This window comes from Haemaphysalis longicornis, unplaced genomic scaffold (assembly GCF_048455015.1).
Source record: "Haemaphysalis longicornis isolate Haplotype H1 unplaced genomic scaffold, Haemaphysalis longicornis Haplotype H1 scaffold_7, whole genome shotgun sequence".
NCBI classification, from domain to species: domain Eukaryota; kingdom Metazoa; phylum Arthropoda; class Arachnida; order Ixodida; family Ixodidae; genus Haemaphysalis; species Haemaphysalis longicornis.
Genome location: NW_027526422.1, coordinates 28,461,056 through 28,480,748, shown reverse-complemented (window position 1 = coordinate 28,480,748; position 19,693 = coordinate 28,461,056). Strand labels below are relative to the sequence as shown.

At 46.1% G+C, this 19,693-nt stretch overlaps 2 protein-coding genes across 4 annotated transcripts in view; one reads left to right on the top strand and one right to left on the bottom strand.

Moving 5' to 3' along the window:
• Positions 1-2,888, bottom strand: part of LOC144144971 (mediator of RNA polymerase II transcription subunit 13-like) — a 98,212-nt gene extending 95,324 nt beyond the window's left edge. For both annotated transcript variants that reach the window (XM_077676467.1, XM_077676469.1), the window contains exon 1: positions 2,683-2,888. In XM_077676467.1, the coding sequence (XP_077532593.1) occupies positions 2,683-2,751 (69 nt within the window). In that variant the 5' untranslated portion in view covers positions 2,752-2,888. The remainder of the gene's footprint in view (positions 1-2,682) is intronic.
• Positions 2,889-2,956: 68 nt separating this feature from the next.
• Positions 2,957-19,693, top strand: part of Hob (bridge-like lipid transfer protein family member hobbit) — a 58,451-nt gene continuing 41,714 nt past the window's right edge. The window contains exons 1-19 of one of the 2 annotated variants that reach the window (XM_077676470.1): positions 2,957-3,112; positions 3,525-3,648; positions 3,804-3,853; positions 4,021-4,156; positions 6,016-6,134; positions 6,378-6,435; positions 6,525-6,617; positions 6,995-7,040; positions 8,756-8,922; positions 9,942-10,000; positions 11,072-11,228; positions 13,358-13,509; positions 14,780-14,925; positions 15,680-15,710; positions 16,098-16,221; positions 16,786-16,953; positions 17,127-17,303; positions 17,813-17,899; positions 18,608-18,719. In XM_077676470.1, coding sequence (XP_077532596.1) covers positions 3,036-3,112; positions 3,525-3,648; positions 3,804-3,853; positions 4,021-4,156; positions 6,016-6,134; positions 6,378-6,435; positions 6,525-6,617; positions 6,995-7,040; positions 8,756-8,922; positions 9,942-10,000; positions 11,072-11,228; positions 13,358-13,509; positions 14,780-14,925; positions 15,680-15,710; positions 16,098-16,221; positions 16,786-16,953; positions 17,127-17,303; positions 17,813-17,899; positions 18,608-18,719 — 2,083 coding nt within the window. In that variant the 5' untranslated portion in view covers positions 2,957-3,035. The remainder of the gene's footprint in view (positions 3,113-3,524; positions 3,649-3,803; positions 3,854-4,020; positions 4,157-6,015; positions 6,135-6,377; positions 6,436-6,524; positions 6,618-6,994; positions 7,041-8,755; positions 8,923-9,941; positions 10,001-11,071; positions 11,229-13,357; positions 13,510-14,779; positions 14,926-15,679; positions 15,711-16,097; positions 16,222-16,785; positions 16,954-17,126; positions 17,304-17,812; positions 17,900-18,607; positions 18,720-19,693) is intronic. The other variant, XM_077676471.1, reaches the window with a different exon arrangement.

Sequence of the window (19,693 nt, the reverse complement as noted above, 5' to 3'; positions counted from 1 at the left end):
AACACGATCATCGTATTATCACGCAGCCTCTCTCTACAGCTAAAAAGCAAGTGGTAATGCATATGCCACGCGACTGCAGTACTGGAAGTGCATACAGTCGAATGTCCCTTTATTGCACATAAATAACCCCATGTAACAAATGTACTATAGCAGTTGCCGAACGTCTCGAGATATCTGCAAGCACTTGGGTCTCGAGCATTAGCAATGCAAACCGAGTCCACGAGACAAATTTCTTGAGACTGCACAATCTGTCTTAATAAATAGTGCGCGACAGCTGAATGGACCGCAACTGCCAATGGATCCATACAATTTGCCCTGAGACAGGGAAACCAGCGGTATAGCACAGCAAGTGGCCTCGAGAGCTCTGCGTCAGCTAACACAAAAGTCGTTTCGAAGAGTGCAGCTGTGGCAAGAACAATTAAATGCAGAGGTCTGAGCGAATTCCCGCCTTTTGCAACTATACTGACTAAACAGCAAAGGTACCATTTTTGTTCTTGCTTAACCTGCGACCTCCATTATTTTTGGAACATGCGCTCCTTGTGGACACTTGTTAACGCAAGTAACACCACAGTGCTGACGCAAATGCATACATTGCGCTGCTGCTTCATTTCTGTATAAGACAAAATGTTTTTTTTGGAATGGCTGAGTTGTGTTTCTCCTCATGCGGATATGATTTACAACATGCAAACTGCTGGGATTTGCGGAAATTTCGAAAAAAAGACACGATGTTTACTCCGGCAAGAGATGACAAGCTACAATGATGGAAGCTTCTGTTGCGCACTGAAGAGGCCTCGAAATTAGTTTGAAATAACATGCAACCAGTTCAATTTCTGCACATGGAATGCTTAAAGTACGAGCCTTCAACTATCGGTCGCAATATTTGTTGTATCAATTCCCAGATGTGTTCAATAACGCTGCCTCATGCCCTCTTATTATCAGAAACTGTGCAAGACCGCGTTGTAAATAAGAATCAGGGGATTCCACCCGATGAGCAGTAGGAACAGAAATGAGAGGAAAGAAAAATAGATATGCAGGGAGATCTTGCGGCTAAAATGAAAGTTTTATGTAACATACAAATGCCACGTTTTATGATGCATGCCGAAATGCAGAGGGGAAAAAAGAAAAGAAATAAAGCCGTATACGGTGACCCAGCTGCCGCTTCCACCCGGCGGGGCCACCAGGGGATGGCACAATGTTCGCGAGAATCATCACGGTGCCAGATGCAACGTCGGCTTCCTTCTTTCCTCGCGCCCTCCCCGATTCTTCTTTTTCCGCCCCGAAACCGGCTGAACTGCCGCTCTCGGCGAGCAGGTATCAACCCGTCGAACACTTGCTTTCTTCGCGACCCATCCACTGCAGCCGCGAATAGAAAGAAAGCGCCCTCGGGAATCGGAGAAAGACAGGGTGAGAAGAGGGTCGCGACCAGACCCGCAAGCCATCGGCGGCGGCGGCGGTCCGCTCATTACGGCAACGGGGCATTCCCCCTTGGGCAAAACAGACGAATTGGCGGAGGGGGTGGGGCGAAGGAGAAGAAGAAAAGCGGAGACCACACGGCGGCGAATTCCAAAAGGCGGAGGCACCCCCTTCCAAGGGGTTTTTGCCCTATTTGTTGCTCGCGCGAAGGTGGGGGGGGGAGACCGCTCCTTTGCCACGCTTGTGTGCACCACAGGTCGATCAAGGAGAGAAGACGCCGCCAAACACCTAGCTGGGCCGGACAGCCGCGCGCCAGTAGCGGCGACCATTTTGACGCACGTTGTTTTTAATAAGGTCACGTACGACGACGACGGAAAATCTCCGAAGCGGGCGGCTGCCGCGCGAGTCGCACCGTGCGCGTTGACGATGACGTCTACGTGCGTACCCGCACCGCGCACATCGCTTCCAATGCCGGAGGCCCGCAATCGGCGCGCTTGCATCGGGGCACAAAAGCCAGCGGGGGGAAAGCAGTTAGCGAGTGGATCGGCTGCACGCGGTGCTGGGGCCGTTGGCGGCGGCCCCTAATCGGCCCTCGCCGAAGCGATCGCGGTCAAACGCCGGTGCCGAGCGCCACCCCGTGACGCCTGCGGTCTGAGCCCCCTTTCTACGCGCGCGCGCACGCACACACACGCACACACCATGTTTGAACAGACGCACTAAAATGCGATGAGATTAACACACGATCGCAGCCCCCGAACAACTGCTTCTCACGACGTTCACACGGAACTCGCGGACCGAAAGCTGGACAGCAGCGAGCCGCGCAGTTGAATACGGCGCAGGCGAAAAGCGGCTGATGGCCACAGCAATTACGAAAGAAGCGGTCCGTAGGCAGACGGCAAAGCCCCCTTTTACCCCTCCCGAGCTCCGAGTACGAACATCACAGCCCAAATAACAGCCACGGCCCGGTGCGAAAGCCGAGGCCCGTGGTCGACGCAATCCGAAGACCCGAAAGCGTATTGCCGAGCGTGTGACCTAGGTTTTCTGTTGGTTACAATGGGTGACCCGCGTCCTCATTCGACGTTCACCCGGGCGAACCCGGTCCGTACGGAAACGATCGCACAAGTCCGTCCGGCCAACTAGCAGTGAAACACAGTTATCAAACACGTAACTACTGCGGCAATTAAAAGCGAAATCGGCGAACGTAAGCCTAACACGGTCAAAAACGCGAAATACTCCGAGGGGTACCGTTGAGAAAAAGCATGTACTCACCAATGCAAAGAAATTCGTGTGACAGTCTTCAAGACTTGCGCCGTTCGTCACTAAAGTAGGATGCGTCATGCTGTCGCCATCATATTAAATGTCCTTAGGACAAAGGGTAGGTTCTAGGTGGTCTCTAAATCCATTAATTTAGGAAAAATCCCGAACCCAATAAAAATTCATCAGAAGATGGCGACAGAAGATGGCGGATAGGAAACAACAACGCGCTAAGTGACAGGAACAGTCATTGGATGACAGTAGTCACGTGGTTTGGTCATGTGGTTTCAGGTCGACTACATTAACATGGCGGCGCCCTGTGCCGATAGAAGGTTGTGAGCATCCGTAGCGAAAATGATACCGTCGTAATGGATTTTTTTACGTTTTTAGGCATATTTGCCGCATTTATTATCGCTGTCTGTGTTGTGGTTGGCATTGCGTCCCGGTATGTTTAGCCCTTGCACCTTTCTTTCCTTCTCATAGAGCATAGAGCGTCTTTTTGTACCCGGCCCACTAAACCATTCCGTAAAAAGGGTTTCCGTGCTCTTTTTGCGCTGAGCGAACGCTTTATGTTTTTAATGCTAAATATGTCATGCTAAACAAGCTGTCTGCGCGTGATTGCTGTCATAAGTCTTGATGGTAACGCGGAATTAGATCTTCCGTGTGTTTGTTGATTATTTTTCTTTCTAACGCGCGGTTTCGTGGAGAGGTGCAAGCCGGCTTAATCGGCTGCCAACGATTTGTGCTTTATCTGCGTTCAGGATACCGATGACAAGTTGAGCACGCAATTTTCGGCTGACGCTGTACTTTTGCAAACACATTTGTTAGCTGCCACTTAAAACAAATGTCACCTGCAGGTCCATATCATGGTACCTGTCAAAGCTTCTGCAACAACGCTTCGGCATCAAGCTCAAGATCGGAAGGTTTGGTTTCTTCTCCATTCAAGAAGTACGCCTGCAATTCAGAGATGGAACAACTCTGGTAATAAAATACTATATTCCTTTCGCATTTTATTTTAGCGCGGTCACCTGCTTAGCGAACACAATTGTTTATCATTGTGTGAACAATACGAGAAACAAAAAAACCTTATTATGATAATAAAGACGGTGGTATTGTCTTTCTGTTCTGTATTTTAGGAAGTGGAAAAGGCCTGGCTTACCAGCAACCTTTTCTCAACAAAATACAGGTATGCGCAGACAACAAACCCGTGTTAAAACCATTTTTCAGGCGTGTTGTGTAACTGTGTCTTTTTTTTAACCATACAGCTGTATGAAAACATGTTTAATAAACAGAGAACAACAGTGTCTATGTGCATCCTTTTCAATAAAGTCTTCTCTGTCTCTTCCTGTGCAGCTCCCTCATCGTGATCTGCTTGGGGGAGGTGCGACTACAAGTGCACTTCGACAAGCTGCTAGAAAATAAGCCGCCAGACAAAAAGCCTCGAGAATTTAAGCTGCAGCTCTCAAGAAAGGCCAGGGCGCTTTTCAAGGTAGGGTGTATTCTTGTCGAAGCATGGAGAGCGCCATTATTCCCTCCACTCTCATTCATCTTGCCGTGGCCCGCAAAAATATGGGCGAACAGATGGGATCGGCCAGGCCAGCTGGTCGAACATGGTTTGAAAGTTTCACCACACAATAGTAAAGGTCACTCATGTGTCGAAGATGAAAGAGCTCTTATCCGTGATCCTGCAGGATTGATCAGAACAATGGGCATCAACGTTATTGGCTGTTATCTTTGCCCAAACTTGAACGTGCAGTCTCCAGATTGAATTATCGTTGTAGATAATTAATTGGTGATATTGGTCGAAGTCATTCAAAACTGTCCCATTCATTTTGTTCTCACTATCAACATACCACCGGTTGTTCTGAGCGTGAGGACATTGGTTCAACCAGACTCCAGCAGCCACTTTTTTCCCCATGGAGGAAAAAAATGAAAAAGCCCAGGCACAGATATTTTGACACACGTTTGAGACCCCAGGTGCTCTAATAAATTTGTAGTTCTGCGCTGCGGTGCACCTCATAGTCCAGATGTCGCTTTGCAAATAAAAACCTCAAAATTTGAATCTGAATTTTTTCAGTTTGCTGTTGTCTAAACTTAATTTGCACCTAAAAGCGGTTAGTTATATTTGCTCTGAAAATTTTCTAACGTGTTTTGCATGACACGCTGCTATTGCAATATGCATCCGCACCTGCTTATTTCGTACACCATCACAGCATTAGAGCAGGTTGCTCTAATGCTAACCCAGAAAAATCTTCCCACGAGCTAGAAGTCTTCATTCTCTGAGAGGCAGAGCCACACACAAAAAGTGTATCGATGCAGAACACTGCACATGCACTGTTTTGGCATTTATTGCCTTGGACAAGCACCATGCTCAGGATACGTGTCGTCATGACACATCCTCCGGCCACACGTCGTCTTAACTTTGTCCATACAATTCAGATGCGGTTCACTGCGACACTTGCATCGGTTGACGGTGCACTGCACTGGAACACTATTTGCTCATGGTGTATCCACGGTGATGCTGTGGTGCAGAAAATTGCTGCACCTGCTAAGAAGGTGGTGCAGCGATTTGGTGCCACGTGCCCATGCACTAGTTGGGACATTGCGAGTTGGCAGATGGCTGCCGGCAGTTACTATGACCGTGTGGAAATGTTCGTTGGACTTGAAGTAAGTTAACTGAATTTCAGCTGGTTGTCGAAGAGTTCAGCGTAACAGGGATGATCGTCTGCTTCGGGTTGTACAAAATGACAGGCAGGGATTATTAGCCGACGACAATGCCTGCACCTCGTTCAATTTAAGTGATTGTACATATTGTACATACATGGACATGCATTGGCGGATCCAGAGGGGGAGTCTGGATGTCCTGACCCCCTCCTTAATTTTGGCATTGATACTCCCAATACGATGACCTCGCAGGTTGCAGAAAGAGTATGATTGGTGAAATTTTTATTTCTTGTATTTTGGTTATCAAAAATTTTTGTGAATAAAAAAGGCTTCTATCCTCTTCCTGCTCCTCCTCCTCATCATCATCACTGATAGAAGCTGACTCCCCCCTGAGAAAAAAACCTGGGTTCGCCCCTGGACATGGTACATATTGACTGATTGTCTTTGCGGAAGGTAGTGTTGACTATAAACAGCTGAAGCACTTCTCCTAATTCATGACATTGCTGCGGCAGGATCGTAAGGATGTGCATCATTCTGAACCTGTATCAATAATGCAATAGCACTGCCCCCCCCCCCCCCCCCCCCCCAACTACCTTTTTTTTCTTTCCCTTTTTTTTTTTTTTTTTTCTTGCTCGTGGTTCTGACACCAAGCTCCGCTTGTTTTTATCTTGAATCTCCTCTCAGCGCCTCTCCGTTCATGTCTGCAACGCAAGTGTGATGCAGCTGGGAGCGCCATCTCAAGACTGCCTGCTGCACGCCACTCTTCAAGAAATTGCGTTTCACGTGCTCGCACGAGATGCGGAGTAGGTATCTCTCTTCCCTGGTGATCCTGCTGTTTGAACAGTCTCAGTGCCTGTTTTTTAATTACTTCATCGACAGTTTGTTCCTCTGATAACAAAGGTACCTTCCTGTACTCACTTATTCATATTAAAATAATCAAATTTTGTATAACATGATGTTGAGGTTCTAAAAATCACAAGAAGGAGGGGTTAAGGTTTTGTAACACGCCGTTTGTAACGTCATTTGTTTGGCTTGTGGTCATGCAGGTTTTATGTGAGCTTGAACGTCTTCTCTGCTGCTGTCAAGATCTTTAAACACCCTCAGGTATGGGTAGACATCCTTGCTCATCGCACTCTCATATCGAGTTTCGTGCTTTTTGTGAAGACTGAACTTTCCTGGGGCGCATCTTTCAGGATACAAGTCATAATGATTCCTGCTTGGCTGATTTCTGCGTCACTGTCCAGGGCAGCGCTGTTGTTTCAGCCAAAGACATCAGTGTTGCACATGTGAGTCTGTACTGGTATTGCATACGTTGTCTCGGTCGCAGTGCAAAGATATCAAGGTTGCAACGGCATCTCGTACTGTTATTCAGATTTGACTTGTGACATATTGGAATGGTTTTTTAGTGTCGCCGTTCTATATTAACAGCTATGTCTTCTATGCGTCTCTCTTAAAATTGAGAAGGTGCAATACATTCACTTCTGCTCCTGAGCTCTGACGATCGCAGGAGTCTACTGCTGAGTGTCTCCATTCTTTGTGCTACTAGTGGAAATGGTTTTTAACATATTTCAAGTCTTACTAGCCGTGTTGTAAGGACAGCGGAGCAGCTTTGGCACATTTTGTTTTTCTCTACTAATCTCTTCTTGTTTCTTTGTTGCTGCAGAATATAACGCTCAACATTGCGCAGCCAGAAATTGTTCTTTACGAAGGTAAGCCCACAGCACGACTTGTCTGTCTGTCCCTGTGCTGATGTTTGTTTCCTGATATGACTCCTTGCGAACGCATTTTATAACACCGAAAGCAGAAGTTCTCATTATTTTGGAAAACATGTGTTATGCAACATCGGCACTACCACTTTGTACCTCGTCTTTGGCATTGCGGATGTCTATTGCACAAAATACCGTATTTACCCGATTCTAACGCGCACTTTTTTTCCGAAAAAATAGGCGGAAAAATCGCATGCGCGTTAAATCGGATACAAAACTGAAACTGCCGAAACAGCGGAAATTTCGTCCCACCCATCGCCATCGCCATCTCAAGATGGCGCCAAAGCTTTTAGCAACGATTTTTACGGACGCAGCAAGCCTAGGCGCCTAGGCTTTTCTATCGGAGTTCACACAAATCGTCAAATAGTTTCACTTGCGCGCTTGATAACAGCAATGGCAGCAGCGGCTGGCACGCGTTCAAAACGAGCGGTCGGCTGAAGCGTGCACCTCTGGAGAAGCTCTCGGGATGGGCGTGCGAGGCGTGTGCCACGATCCCATAGACCATGGTTGAACGTTCGTTCAGAAGTGTGGCATCGCGAACGCGCTTGAAGGCACCGAAGCCGAGATGTGGTCAGCGGAGAGCGATGAGGAGTGAGATGAGTGAGATTACTTCGGGAAATAAATCGCCCGCTTCTCTCGCATTCGTTTGTCTGAGTCACAAAGTCCCGTGCGCGTTACAATTGGAGGTGCAAGTTTTTGCGTTTTTTTTTTGCCAGGAAAATCGGGTGCGCGTTAGAATCGGGTAAATACGGTAGATTCTAAATACATTCGACTGTGCTGCATTTCATAGTGGATGCATCTTATTAAAAAAAAAGTGCGAGAAAACAATTGCGCTGCTAGGCCTTGCTTGGGCATGAGCAGAGCCACATGTAAAGCAGAGAAGGCATCAAGCGTGCACTGCACTGCCCTCGCCCAGCGGCTCACCAGGCATGAGCGGGAGCAGAATCCTCGGTATTGTTGTGCATATGATTACAGTCTACAGCCAACATGATACATACTGTAAAGACTGTAAAAGAATTACCTGCACTAATTTAATTGCAAAACGTGCAAACATTACTCGCAGAACAAAACTTAAAGAAGCACTCAGCAGTGCCCAATTGGACGTGATTTTGCACTCAAAATTTACATAGAATGCTTAGGTTCCCTCGGAGTTTTTCACTTGGGCACCAATGAATACTCACCACACGTCTAATTTGCATCCGGTGTTTATCATTACGAGATCGGGAGGATCACTTTTTATGTCGCGCCAAGGACATAGTACCAAGTTATGTAGAGTCTGAAACCTTTCAACATAAGTAGTGAAAAATAAACTGGGACTAGAATCATAGAAATCTTCATACTTGACGTAAATGGTTCGTATCATTGGGGTCTCATTGTTGTATTGTTTGCTGTAAGACTAGGCAAGTGAGCATCCAGGATTGATAACTAGGGAATTCATCGTACTAGCGAACATTAAGACAGGGACAAAGCTAAAGAGGAGACGAAGCAAACGATAGATAAATTTTAAGCAAAATAAAATGGGCTCCTTCTGAGTGACGTCTGAGTGCGAGTTTTTGATGTCTATTTGCAGGCAAATATTTTTGATGTCTCTTCTCGGGTATGTCCGTTCCACTGCTGTCGATTCTGTATAGCTGACATTCCTTTTCTTCTATCTATAGACCGGCTCATTGAGGCATTGTCTTCAAGCGAGCCTACAGTGAATCGGGCAGTGCCATCCACGCCAGAAGAAGAAGAGCCTAGCAAGGATGAGAGCGAGTCCGCTGCTCTGGATGACATGGACTCTGAAAGGGCTGAACTCAAAGCACTAGTCGCAAAAATGCCTGAGGTACACTTAATTTTGTCCCTTCTCTGGCACCTGCCTAGAAGAGTCGATTTTGCGCTTTTCCTACAAGGCTTTGATGCTTAGGTTTGAGTCAGGGCTGTTACAGTAGTAACATTTTAGAGTCGTATCAAATACTAATAGGGATTCGAATATCAAATTCAATCCTGAGTACCTATTCGCTATATTATTGTATGTTTCAGAAAATGCCTTGGCGTTTACGAAATTAGGTACTTCTTGGCTGAAGTAGGTGCAAATGAGAAAAAACAAGCCAGAGCCTGTATTCGTGTGCCCACATCCTCCACTACGTAACACTAGCATGATTCATACTGTGAAACTAAGTTCTGGGGCTACAGCATGTTTAGCAGTCAATGCAAGCCAATGCAAGCAGTCAATGCATTTGTAGTATGCTTGAATATTTTGTTGTAAACTGAAAATTTGAAGATGCTGAAAAACTAGAACTCTCTGACTTGTTTTCTTGAAATTTCCAATATTAGTGCACTCATAATTAGAATGCTGTGAGGAACTTAGAGATGGTCTACTTAACTGTGCATCTAGCTTAGTACTGGTGCCAAAGAAGAAAAAGAATTCTACATGGTTTAATGTGGCCAACATGCCAAAATTGATGGAGGGATTAAAGTTTAATGTATTTCACTAAGTGATTTAAATACCTACAGTTTAAATTTACCTAAAGAAAAGGCAAACAAAGCAATCATAGCAGCAGCACAGATTTAAAAATGGTTGTTCAGGGAATTTCTCGGTCACAATCCACTATTTAAATTATTTGTGCAAATGTTCGCTTTTTATTTTATTCAGAAGCTATCACAAGATGACCTAATCTATATAGCATAAACTTACGAAGAAAATGGGCTTAAAAACAACAAAAATACTTGATTCAAGGATGGGAAGGTCTAAGACAATACAAAGAATTCCCTGTGTAGCATTTTTTTATTCCGTGTGGATATATTTGACTATATGATCATTTTGTTACATTTTTCAGTCACAATAAATCTCTTGTCTTGCAGGCCGTTTACGTGAAAATGGAGTCGGCATCTGTCAAGGTTCTCAGAGACAATTGGAATAAGTAAGACATTGTGTTGCACAGTGTTTTTTATGCATCACTTACAATTTTTGTTTTCATTTTTTTTTTTTTTTTTTTTTTACAAATTGTGCTGTGTTATTGAATGATGCCACTGATGCCGTGTCAGTGATACTGTCGGGAGCAAGTGTCTAGATTACCTGTGAGGGGCGGCTGAAATGCATTTCAGCGCGACCCTGCAAAGCCCGTCTGCTGTCAAGACGCTGGCTGTAGGACCTATCTTAAAGGAGCACTGACACGAAAATTTTATGTTACACTTTTATTGCTTTTATCGATGCTTAATGGCCTGGTGAACCTGAAACAGCACTTCAAATACTTCAGCGCGCGATAGTTAAATACATTCAACGGCCTGAAAATCGTTTGTTTCAAATTCCCGCGCTTTCGTCCCGAACGGCGCATATGACAGACTCCCTGCCTGACCTCACCGCTTTGTGCGGACGTCACCGGCGCCCGCTTGAGAGGGTGTTGTGCCCGCTCGCCGCTCGTGGGGCCGCGCGCATGAAGTGACACCACGAGCTTTTGACGAGCGCTGCCGCGTCACTTGTTTTGGCTCTCCCTGGATGATGTCACGCTGATGTCCATTTGCTGACTGCCGCTCCGCGCGCTGCTCCGTCGGCGTGATAAATGAGATCCAATTAAACTATGTTCTTCGTGTCGCAGGCCGCTCATATTTCACCCAGGGTATTCTGTTGAGTGAAGGAAGCGAACTGTGCAATAATATTAACGCCAAAAATTGGTGTCAGTGCTCCTTTAACTGCACGTATGTCCGTTTTCTTGCACGAGTCGATATGCTTTTTGTCAAAATGCTTTCAACTTTTCAACCTTTCAACTGACTCGCTGTGGTTCAAGGCATTGAAGTGATGAGCGCGAGGTTGCAGGTTCAATTCTCTGTTGTGACAGACGGGTTTTCTGCCGAAGATGTCTTGTGTTTGAGATTTTAATGCACATTAACGGACACTGGACAGCCCAATCCGTATTTTTTCAATATGCTACCACTTGTAGCTTTGGTGAAAGGTGCTTCAATTTGATCTGCTGGCGTCTTCTTTGGTCTTCAAGGGGCCTCTTCCTGGAGGTGCACAGCTTCACCGCCGAGTTACTGCAAGACTCGAGCCAGAGCTGCTTTGCCACCTGCCTGCTGGCGCTGTCCAACCTGGCGTTGACCAGCGACCAGTTCCAGCTCGCCGCACTGGCCAAGGCAGAAGCCACGGGCAAGGTGGGGAGGGGGGCGGGAGCAAAGAATGTGCAGACATGACAATGCTGACCACAGTGCTCACGTTTTGAGGGTCACACTTGTGGTCGGGGAAGTAACAGTTTGACATCCAAGAATGGGAATGTTAAACTTGAGTGTTAGGGTGTGGTGTGGGTAGATGCGAAGAAGGTTATCACTGCGCTTCAGCCATGATGAACTTGATCCGGAGATTTCGGCGCACGTTAAAGATCCCCAGGTGGTCAAAATTAATCCGGAGCCCTCCACTACGGCGCGCCTCATCGCCTGCGTTGCGTCGGCGCGTTAAACACCACAATCAATCAAATCAATCAACTATATCCGTGCATAGTTGGCAGTTATAGAGCAATATCTTGAGGCTTAGAAGTTCAGATTTCTGTCCTCGTGCACACATTAGCTGTGTTGCTGGCTACTTGTCTGATCATTGAAGTTTAAACAAAAGAACTTGATAAAATTAAATGGAGGTCAAAATTTCGACAATATCTGTAGGTTCTTTAAAAATAAAACTAAGTGCGAACAGTTAGGCATGCTTAGCTTTAACAGGATTGAAGGGGCAGTTTACAGCACTTGTGCGAGTTCGAAAATTCTGGCTATTTTCTAGCATTTGTGAAGAGAATGTAGGAGGGCATCGTTCTTATTTTTATGGCCTTAATGTGGCTAGCATTTATATTATGACTGCTTACGTGCGTGTCATGCATGTAGAATTGGCCATGCCGTGTGACTTTCTAGGCTTGTGCAGCTTCGATTCTCCAGGGCCAGTCTAAGGAACCCTTAGACTGGCTTGTGTGGAAGCATTTCTTGTGCTCGCAGAGCCCTCGTTTTAACAGCAAAGGGTGTTTTTGCTCGATGCTTTCATGAGACAAGGTGTGATAACGCAGTGCAGAGATGTGTGGAGGGCATAGGCTAGCCAGGGGGAAAGCAAGTGCCAAGCGCAGGTGCGGTGTAGTGGGCAGAGGGGGAGCGGGTGCTAAGTGCGGGTGGACGGAGCTAAGGTGCGGATAAAAGCGCACGCTGAATGCAGGTGGCCAGAGTCAAATAGAGGAGGAGAGGAGTCGGTCAATTGGAGAGCACGCAGCCAACAGATAAATCAGAGCAGCGCACATATATACACGTGTGCGCCTGGTGGTCGTTTGTCGAATGTTCTGAAAATGGGTAAAGTCGTGCACTCTCCGGAGAAGCAAGCCGACCGTCGGGAGCACCAGCGAGAGTTGGCATGCAAATGGGCGTGAACGGGTATCGGTCTGCTGGTTTTTAAGAAGTTCCATGAAGCTTATAGCCTTGCGACCAGGGAATTCCAGGCAGCTTTGCTGTTAACATTTGCGTTTGTGACATTAAGTCAGTTAAGCTGGGCTAACTTTTTTAAGTAAGCCCCCTGCCTGCCTAAGTACTTTCTTTTATCTGGCCAAATGGCAATGTGAAAACTTGGCTTTGCCATAAAGTTTGTGTGTGCCTCTCCACGCAGCACAATCCTTTGTTGCAAATGAGGCAACATTCCACAACAAGGCTATGAAGAACATTTTTGCAGCTTTTGCATTGGCTTTAGGGCAAGGCACCAAAGCTGTGCAGGAAAGCGAAACCTTGTATGAAAAAAGTGTTCATGAAACAACTGCATGAGCAGCACCTGTAGCATGTAATGAGATTGGACAATGCACCGCGGGTCAAGTTCTCCCCAGCCTTTCCCACTGTTGCAGTGCTTTCATTGCTTCTGCCGGTTCATGAGGCATCCTTATTATAGCTACAGTCGACAACTGCGGCTGTAAAGGTTTGATGTTCGGAAAAATGAAGTCAGGACCACAGTTCTCCATTCTTATCGGCAATGTTACTTGCTCTGCTCTCCCAGCTAAGTGAACGGATATGTAAGACAAATGGTAACAGCAGTGGCGTGTTGAGAAAAAATGCCAGGATATATGTTATTGAGCCACTTTCATAGCCTTCAGCCAACGTTTAATGTGAACACTTTGAAATCATCACTTACTACCGGGCTTAGTTTACAGCACGTCTTCATTCTCGATCTTATGCCGCCTTCTTTGTTCTACCTTCGTTTTTGATCAGCGGTCACAGTGCTCTGCTAAAGCATGCTTTTAGAGCAGCACCTGTGCGCCGTCTTTTGCGTCCAGCTTCATCACGAGCAAGTGGACGTGAACGTGAAGCTTGCTGCCCTGCGGACTGCCTACTCGGAGGACGAGCTGCGCCACTGGGCGCAGCTGCTCCCGGCATCACCAAGGCCACCAGTCGAGAGGAAGCGCGCCTCCAAGACCCTAACTCAGAGGTGATGATAAGCTGTGCAGAACAGAATAAGTGATAAGTGTAAGAATAAGGAACAGAATAAATATTATGGTAATAAGAGGCTAACATTAGCATTAAAAGAAAGGTAATAAAAATGTTCGTTCAGCCCTGTGTCAGCAAATGTACAAAATTGACTTAATTTTCATTTCTACAACTGAGGAGATGGTTCAGCGAGAGGTTAATTTTTCCGCTGCATTTGGAGTATAGAAAGAGCAGTGTTCTGGCTTGGATTATGTGCTCTTCATAGAGTAGGCTGTTTATGTGTAAACTGTTGTGATGTAATGCCTTGTGAGGTGTAATCTAAGGCAGGAGCACAGTGTGTGATGCAAGAGTCTCGATTTGTAAGGGAACAAAATAGTTAGGCAGTACCGTATTTGCGCGAATATATCGCAAATTTTTTCCCCGCCATTTTTGCCTCCAAAATGCCCCTCGCGTTATATTCGGGCTCAAACATAGCGCAAGCTTTTTCCTCGCCTTTCTTTCTTCAAATACCTTCATTTTTGGCACGTGCCTCATACTCTTATGCCTGAAACGTGAGCCACGAACCCGCTGGGTCTACCCTCGGATTTTCGTTGTTGAGAGCTCTCTGCTATCGGCGTCAACTTCGGCGCTGGCTTCTCCCAAGAACGCCATTGGCTACGTTGGTAGTGGTCACATGACCAGGCGGTCTAGTCCGGAGGCGAAAGCTAATGCGCACGCAGCGCAGCATTGGCTCCTCATTGTACTTTGTTTTTTTCGTACTTGCTTCTACCTTCTGAGCTGCTGCAATGAACAAGCGAAGTCAGCACACCGCCGCACTTATGAAACGGGCGATCCTGCTGTCCATGTAGCAGGGAAATTCAGCTGCGGCGTGGCATCTCGGACTAAGTGAGGCAACCATTCGAGGTTGGAGGAAGTGTCGTGATCGCATTTTTCAAGCCGCACCAACTTGTAAAGCGTTCCGTGGACCCAAGAATGGCCGCTACCGTAGACTCGAGAATGACCTGGCAGAATTCGTCCGCGAACATCGCGGCCAGTTTTTGCCTGTAAACGCTGAGCTTGTGCAACTCAAAGTCAGAGAGCGTGCACGCGAAGCCGGTGGGCCTCGTAACATCTTCGCATTACTTTGCATTATAATTGTAATGTTTTTTTTTTTTTTTTTTTTGAGGGCCAAAAGTGCCCCCTTTGCGTTATATTCTAGGTCGCTTATTTACGTGCGAATACGGTATTTTGATGCCCTGCGTTCTGCTCCTACATTTCTTTTTGCCATGCAGGTTGTCGTCTTTGAAGATGCTGGTGCGAGCGTCAGCCGAACTCGAAGATGTCTCAGTCTCAGTCATCACGGCAGACTGTGAGCCGCTTTCTGCAGGACTGCAGAGGGCAAGGCTCAATGCTGACGTGGGGTCACTACTTCTCTCTGGTAATGTCCCGTCAAGAGCTGTTGTGCTCGCAGTTGCCTTTATCTTTTTTATAATGACAATGTAAAATGAAGCCGGAACGCAATTGGAAACAGTTAATTCTGATCGCGACAAACCTTGCTGCATTTGAAGTTGCACTGTTAGCAGGTGGCTTTATTCAGAACTGCTCCATACATGTTGTTCCTTTGCTCCAAGCTTTGCCATCCAGCATGTGCTAAGGGAAGAGTGAAATGAATTTTTTTTTTGTTAATTTTATTTTGTGCCATTTGTACAAATTTCTTGGCAGCTTATGAACTTGTAACTTAATTACCGTATTTGCACGACTCTAATGCGTACCCAATTGTAATGCGCAGGAAAGTTTACCGAAAAAATTTTTAAGAAAGTTGGTTTTGATTGGATTGAATTGTGCTTTTGGAGGTGTTCATGTACATGGAAATGCTACTGGCCAGTATGAAGCCAATTTTGGCTTTGAGCCCTATTGTAATGTGCACACAAATTTGAAGGTTACTTTTAGCAAAAAAGGTGCATGTTAGAGTCGTGAAAACATGGTACCTCAAAGAGAAGTTTTTGTAAACCTGCTAGTTAGCAAAGACTGTAGTGCAAGTAAAAGATCTATTGAGCAATATATTTATGTATACTGAGTATAAACTCCAATAAGCATTTCATTGTGGCGGTGAAGTGATGCTTTTTTTTTCTTTCTATGTTGATAATTTTATTTTAATGCCTTTTTTTTTTTCTGTCTCTCTTTTCATTTAGGGAAGGATCAAGGTGCACTTCCAGAAATGAGGCAAGTGTTGATGGACACTGTTTGCTGGCAAGAAGTGCTTAACGGACAGGCCACTTCAGCAAACTTTCTTTCCCTATTCATTTAACTTGTAAAAAAAATTAATGGTTTGTACCTTGCATGAGAAGCAGTCTCATGACTCCTTGCTGTTGTCTTTAGTGCAAACAATAATAAGGGTCATTACTTTCGATTGCACAGGGCCTTTTCTTGGGTAGTGTATTTGCCTCCAGGCAGAATTTTTGTTTTATTCTGACACGAAATGTGACAGGGCAGATGTTGACACCCAAGCTTCCTTCTAGATACATTTATTAAGAGAAACCGACAACTTCTCTTTGTTAGTGTTGCAAAGGCATATTCGAGTAGCTCAACCACTCGCTACGAAACGTGCAGCTCGGAGGTGATGCTGGAGATGGCCTGGTGCACCCTGGGATCTTGCGACGCCCTGAAGCCGCAGCAGCTTAAGAAGAGCCACTTCTGGAACGTTCCTTTCTCCATTGGCATGATGCTCCTGAAGGTTGGTTACTCCCGTAATGCGCTCCCAGCAGACCAGCCTGTGCATGGTTATGACTGGGAGCTGTGCAAGTCAGTGCACATTCAGTGTTGGCCCAGAATGCAGTGGGGTGATCAATGTAGGTCTTATTCATGCCTGTCTTTGGTCTCTTTGTGTCTGAATTCAGCCAACACTTACTGTGTCTAAGGCTGCGGCGAAGAGTTGGTGTGGCATATTGTGCCATTGAAGGTCAAGGGACTCAACACATCCGGTAGAGAGAAGTTGTGGAAATACTTAATCTAGAGACACCTCTTTGCCTTCAGAACACAGTAGCCTGACAACAGCGCTGCTGTATACCCACACAGTATGGTCTTTCTGATCTGTTTCTGCTTGCCCGCAGTAATGCTAGTGACAGGTTGTCACCAGTAAGGATATTTTTATTTGGTTAGATATTTCTTGCTATAGAAGGCAACCCAGAGGTTGGCTGTTTTAGTTCAGAGTTTTCATGCTCTTGTGAGGCTGACTGCACACCCTGCAAGTCACTTCAAAGTGCTTGCCAATGGTAGCAATTTTCTTCTTTGTGCCCAGACTCGACACACCAGCTCAGACCTGCGTGTCCAGTGCATGCTGGGAAGCGTCCATTCCGAGGTCAACCCTCGCGTCTCTGGCCTTGTGGCGCACTGGTCCTCCAAGGTGGCTGCCAAGGCAGCGCAACGCAGGCCAGAACAGAAGCCAGCACTGATACATGCACAACAGGTACTCTGAACAATGCCCAAGCTCCTTCTTTTCTTTTCTTTGTTTCTTAGAACTGTTCTTGGTAGAACAGTTTTAAAAAACAAACTCCAAGGACGCCTAAGCACTTGTTATGTCTTGGGAATGCAAGAGCATTAATGTCCATTTGACGAATGGACATGCATGTTCGTCCCCAGGCTGGCCCCGCCCTGTCCCTGCACCTGAGCCTGTCGGACACGAACGTGTTTGGGCTGAGCTCGGCGGAGACGGGTGTGGTCCTGCGGGTGGACAGCCTGAACGTGGACTGCACCAGTGCCAAGGCGTACGTGAACCTGGAAGGCTGTGCCCTGGCAGCTCTGTGCAACACGGTCCAGGTAGGGGGGACGACACTGGGGCTACACCCACCACAATGCCAAATTCACGCACCGATTCAGTGGTTCACCGCAAGGGTTATGTGATGAAGCAAAATTCAAGGGAGTTTAGGAATTGCAGGCGGGGGAGATTTCTGCCCTTGTTGCAGTGTGTGGGGGAAAAGTGGGGAGAAAATCCTGCTCCCCGTGCCCCTTAATAAATTCATGGAATGTTGGACAGAAGGCCCCACAGGGGAATCGCAGGATGGTGGCGAGTGAGCGAGAGAGAGAGAGAGAGATATCGTTCTGCTTTAGAAGCACAAACTTATGTACCATGGGGCCAAGCTTAGCAGCTGAAGTGCACTAGCAGAAGTTGGGCCCAACTGATGAGCTAGACAAATAGTGATTGTAAGAAATGGCACATGTTTAGCGTCTTTTTTGTTTGGTTCTTATTACATTGATGGTGTTCTTTTGTGCAGCCCGTTGCAGCCAGCTAGCCCTGTGTTGAAATGATGAATTTTTGTCACCCTCAGTCTTACAGCTGCATTCCAGCATCGGAGATGAGATCACCAGCAACCTACCTCAAGAGTGCACGCCTCAACTACAAGCCAGAGCAGAGGGTGAGTTGTGGGCAGACAAAACTGCTTTGAACTCGTCATGCATTTGTTTAACTTTACCGGAAGTGGTCTTGCCACCTCCAGGCGGTTTATCCTTATAGGGCTTGTAACTCATTACAAGTTTCAGGCCCTTTTCTATGACAGATACATCTCATTGCATAATATTACTCAGTCCCATTTGTGAGGTTGGCACAGGAGTCAGTTCAAGAAGCAACTGCACAGCGCAAGCAAGTATGCTAACCCAAATGACAAGTGTTTTTGGAGCTTGGAGAGAGGTGCTGCTTACATAACCCACATGTAAGATTTAGCCAGTTTGCTTTAAAAATAAATACATAATTACTGGGGGCCCCTAAGTCTGCCTGCATGCTGTGATTGTGAAAGCATTATGGCAATAGAAATTTGGGAATTGGCTTTGGTCCTCTCACAGCAGTTGTCATCTTCACCGATGCCAATCCCCCGGAGTGCATATGCGGGAATCGTGGGCGGGTATGTGATGCACCAAGTTCATACCATACAGGTACACGTACGATGCAAGTCTGTACTAAGTTTCGGATGATCCACAGACCATTCGAAACTTGGTACGGACCTGTTTCATGGTAGCATCGTGAAACCAGCATGGTACGAACGCAATGTGGCAGCCAAGTATCACCAGTGGTAGTCATGACGCCTTTTTCTTCACCAAAAATTTTTCCTTTGCCCCTACGCTGACAGGAGGTCCAACTTCAGCTGCTCGACGAGGTCTCAGTGAGCTGGAACACAACGTTGCACATGAGCCTGTTCACCCTGGCTCAAGACCTGAAGGAACTCAAGTCCTCGCTGAAGTGTGAGCACCCTTGCTAGGCTGGTGAAGCAATGTCTACCATTGAGCATTTTGAAACAAACTTGCAAGCAAAGTATGTAGTTGATCAAAAGTATAGCACGAGCAATTGAAGTTCCTAGTTCGGTTTGTTCATGTTATCCTTTTTATTCCTCTGATTTGTATCCTTGTTATCACATGCAGAGCACCTAACACTACTAGAAACCAGCTTGCCTCTTTTGAAGTAATAATTAGTGGTGTTGACATTTGCAGGCTTTGTGGAAAGGCACTCTCTTCTGCATTATTTTTGTGATGCATGGTCATGCATATCTGCTGTGAAAATGGTACAAACAGAAAATTCATTTGCATTTTAAATCCAAACAACCCTGTAGGCCTTCAGAATTCAGCATTTTATTGTTGCAACGTTCATATTAACAGCAATAGCAGTGCACCGGGTTTCATGCATATCTTTCATCTGTTCTTTGCTTCTCACCGTGTTTCCAGCGCAACTTGTAAACACAGCTGCATAAGTAAGCATCTCTTGCATGCCACTTGGTGCCCTTAAGGTTGCTTTTAACTCTTTCGTTACGGCGGATAAACGGCCGATTTTGAGTGCTTCCACAAAACGTTTTTTTTTTCTCTTGAGCTAGTGGACACACTTAGCCTTGCTATGCATGAAATTGTAGCTTATAGATTGCTCTTCCAAACACGAAGCAGCAGTTTTGTAAAGGTACAATTACTTCCAGTTTATTCGTCAAGTAATCAGAAAAAAGCCCCCAAGAAAAGTATATGAAAAACACAAATCGGCAATTTTACCGAGACGAAAAATTATTTCAGGAATTTTAAGATATACAAAATGTTTTTACGTTCCTTGGCTATGATCCAATACATAAATCAACAGTGTACACCACGTTTTGGATTTTTGAGGGCCCGTCAACCTAGCGGAACTGACGGCTGTACCACGCCGCGAAGGCACTGAAGGGTGAGTGAGTCTCTGTAAA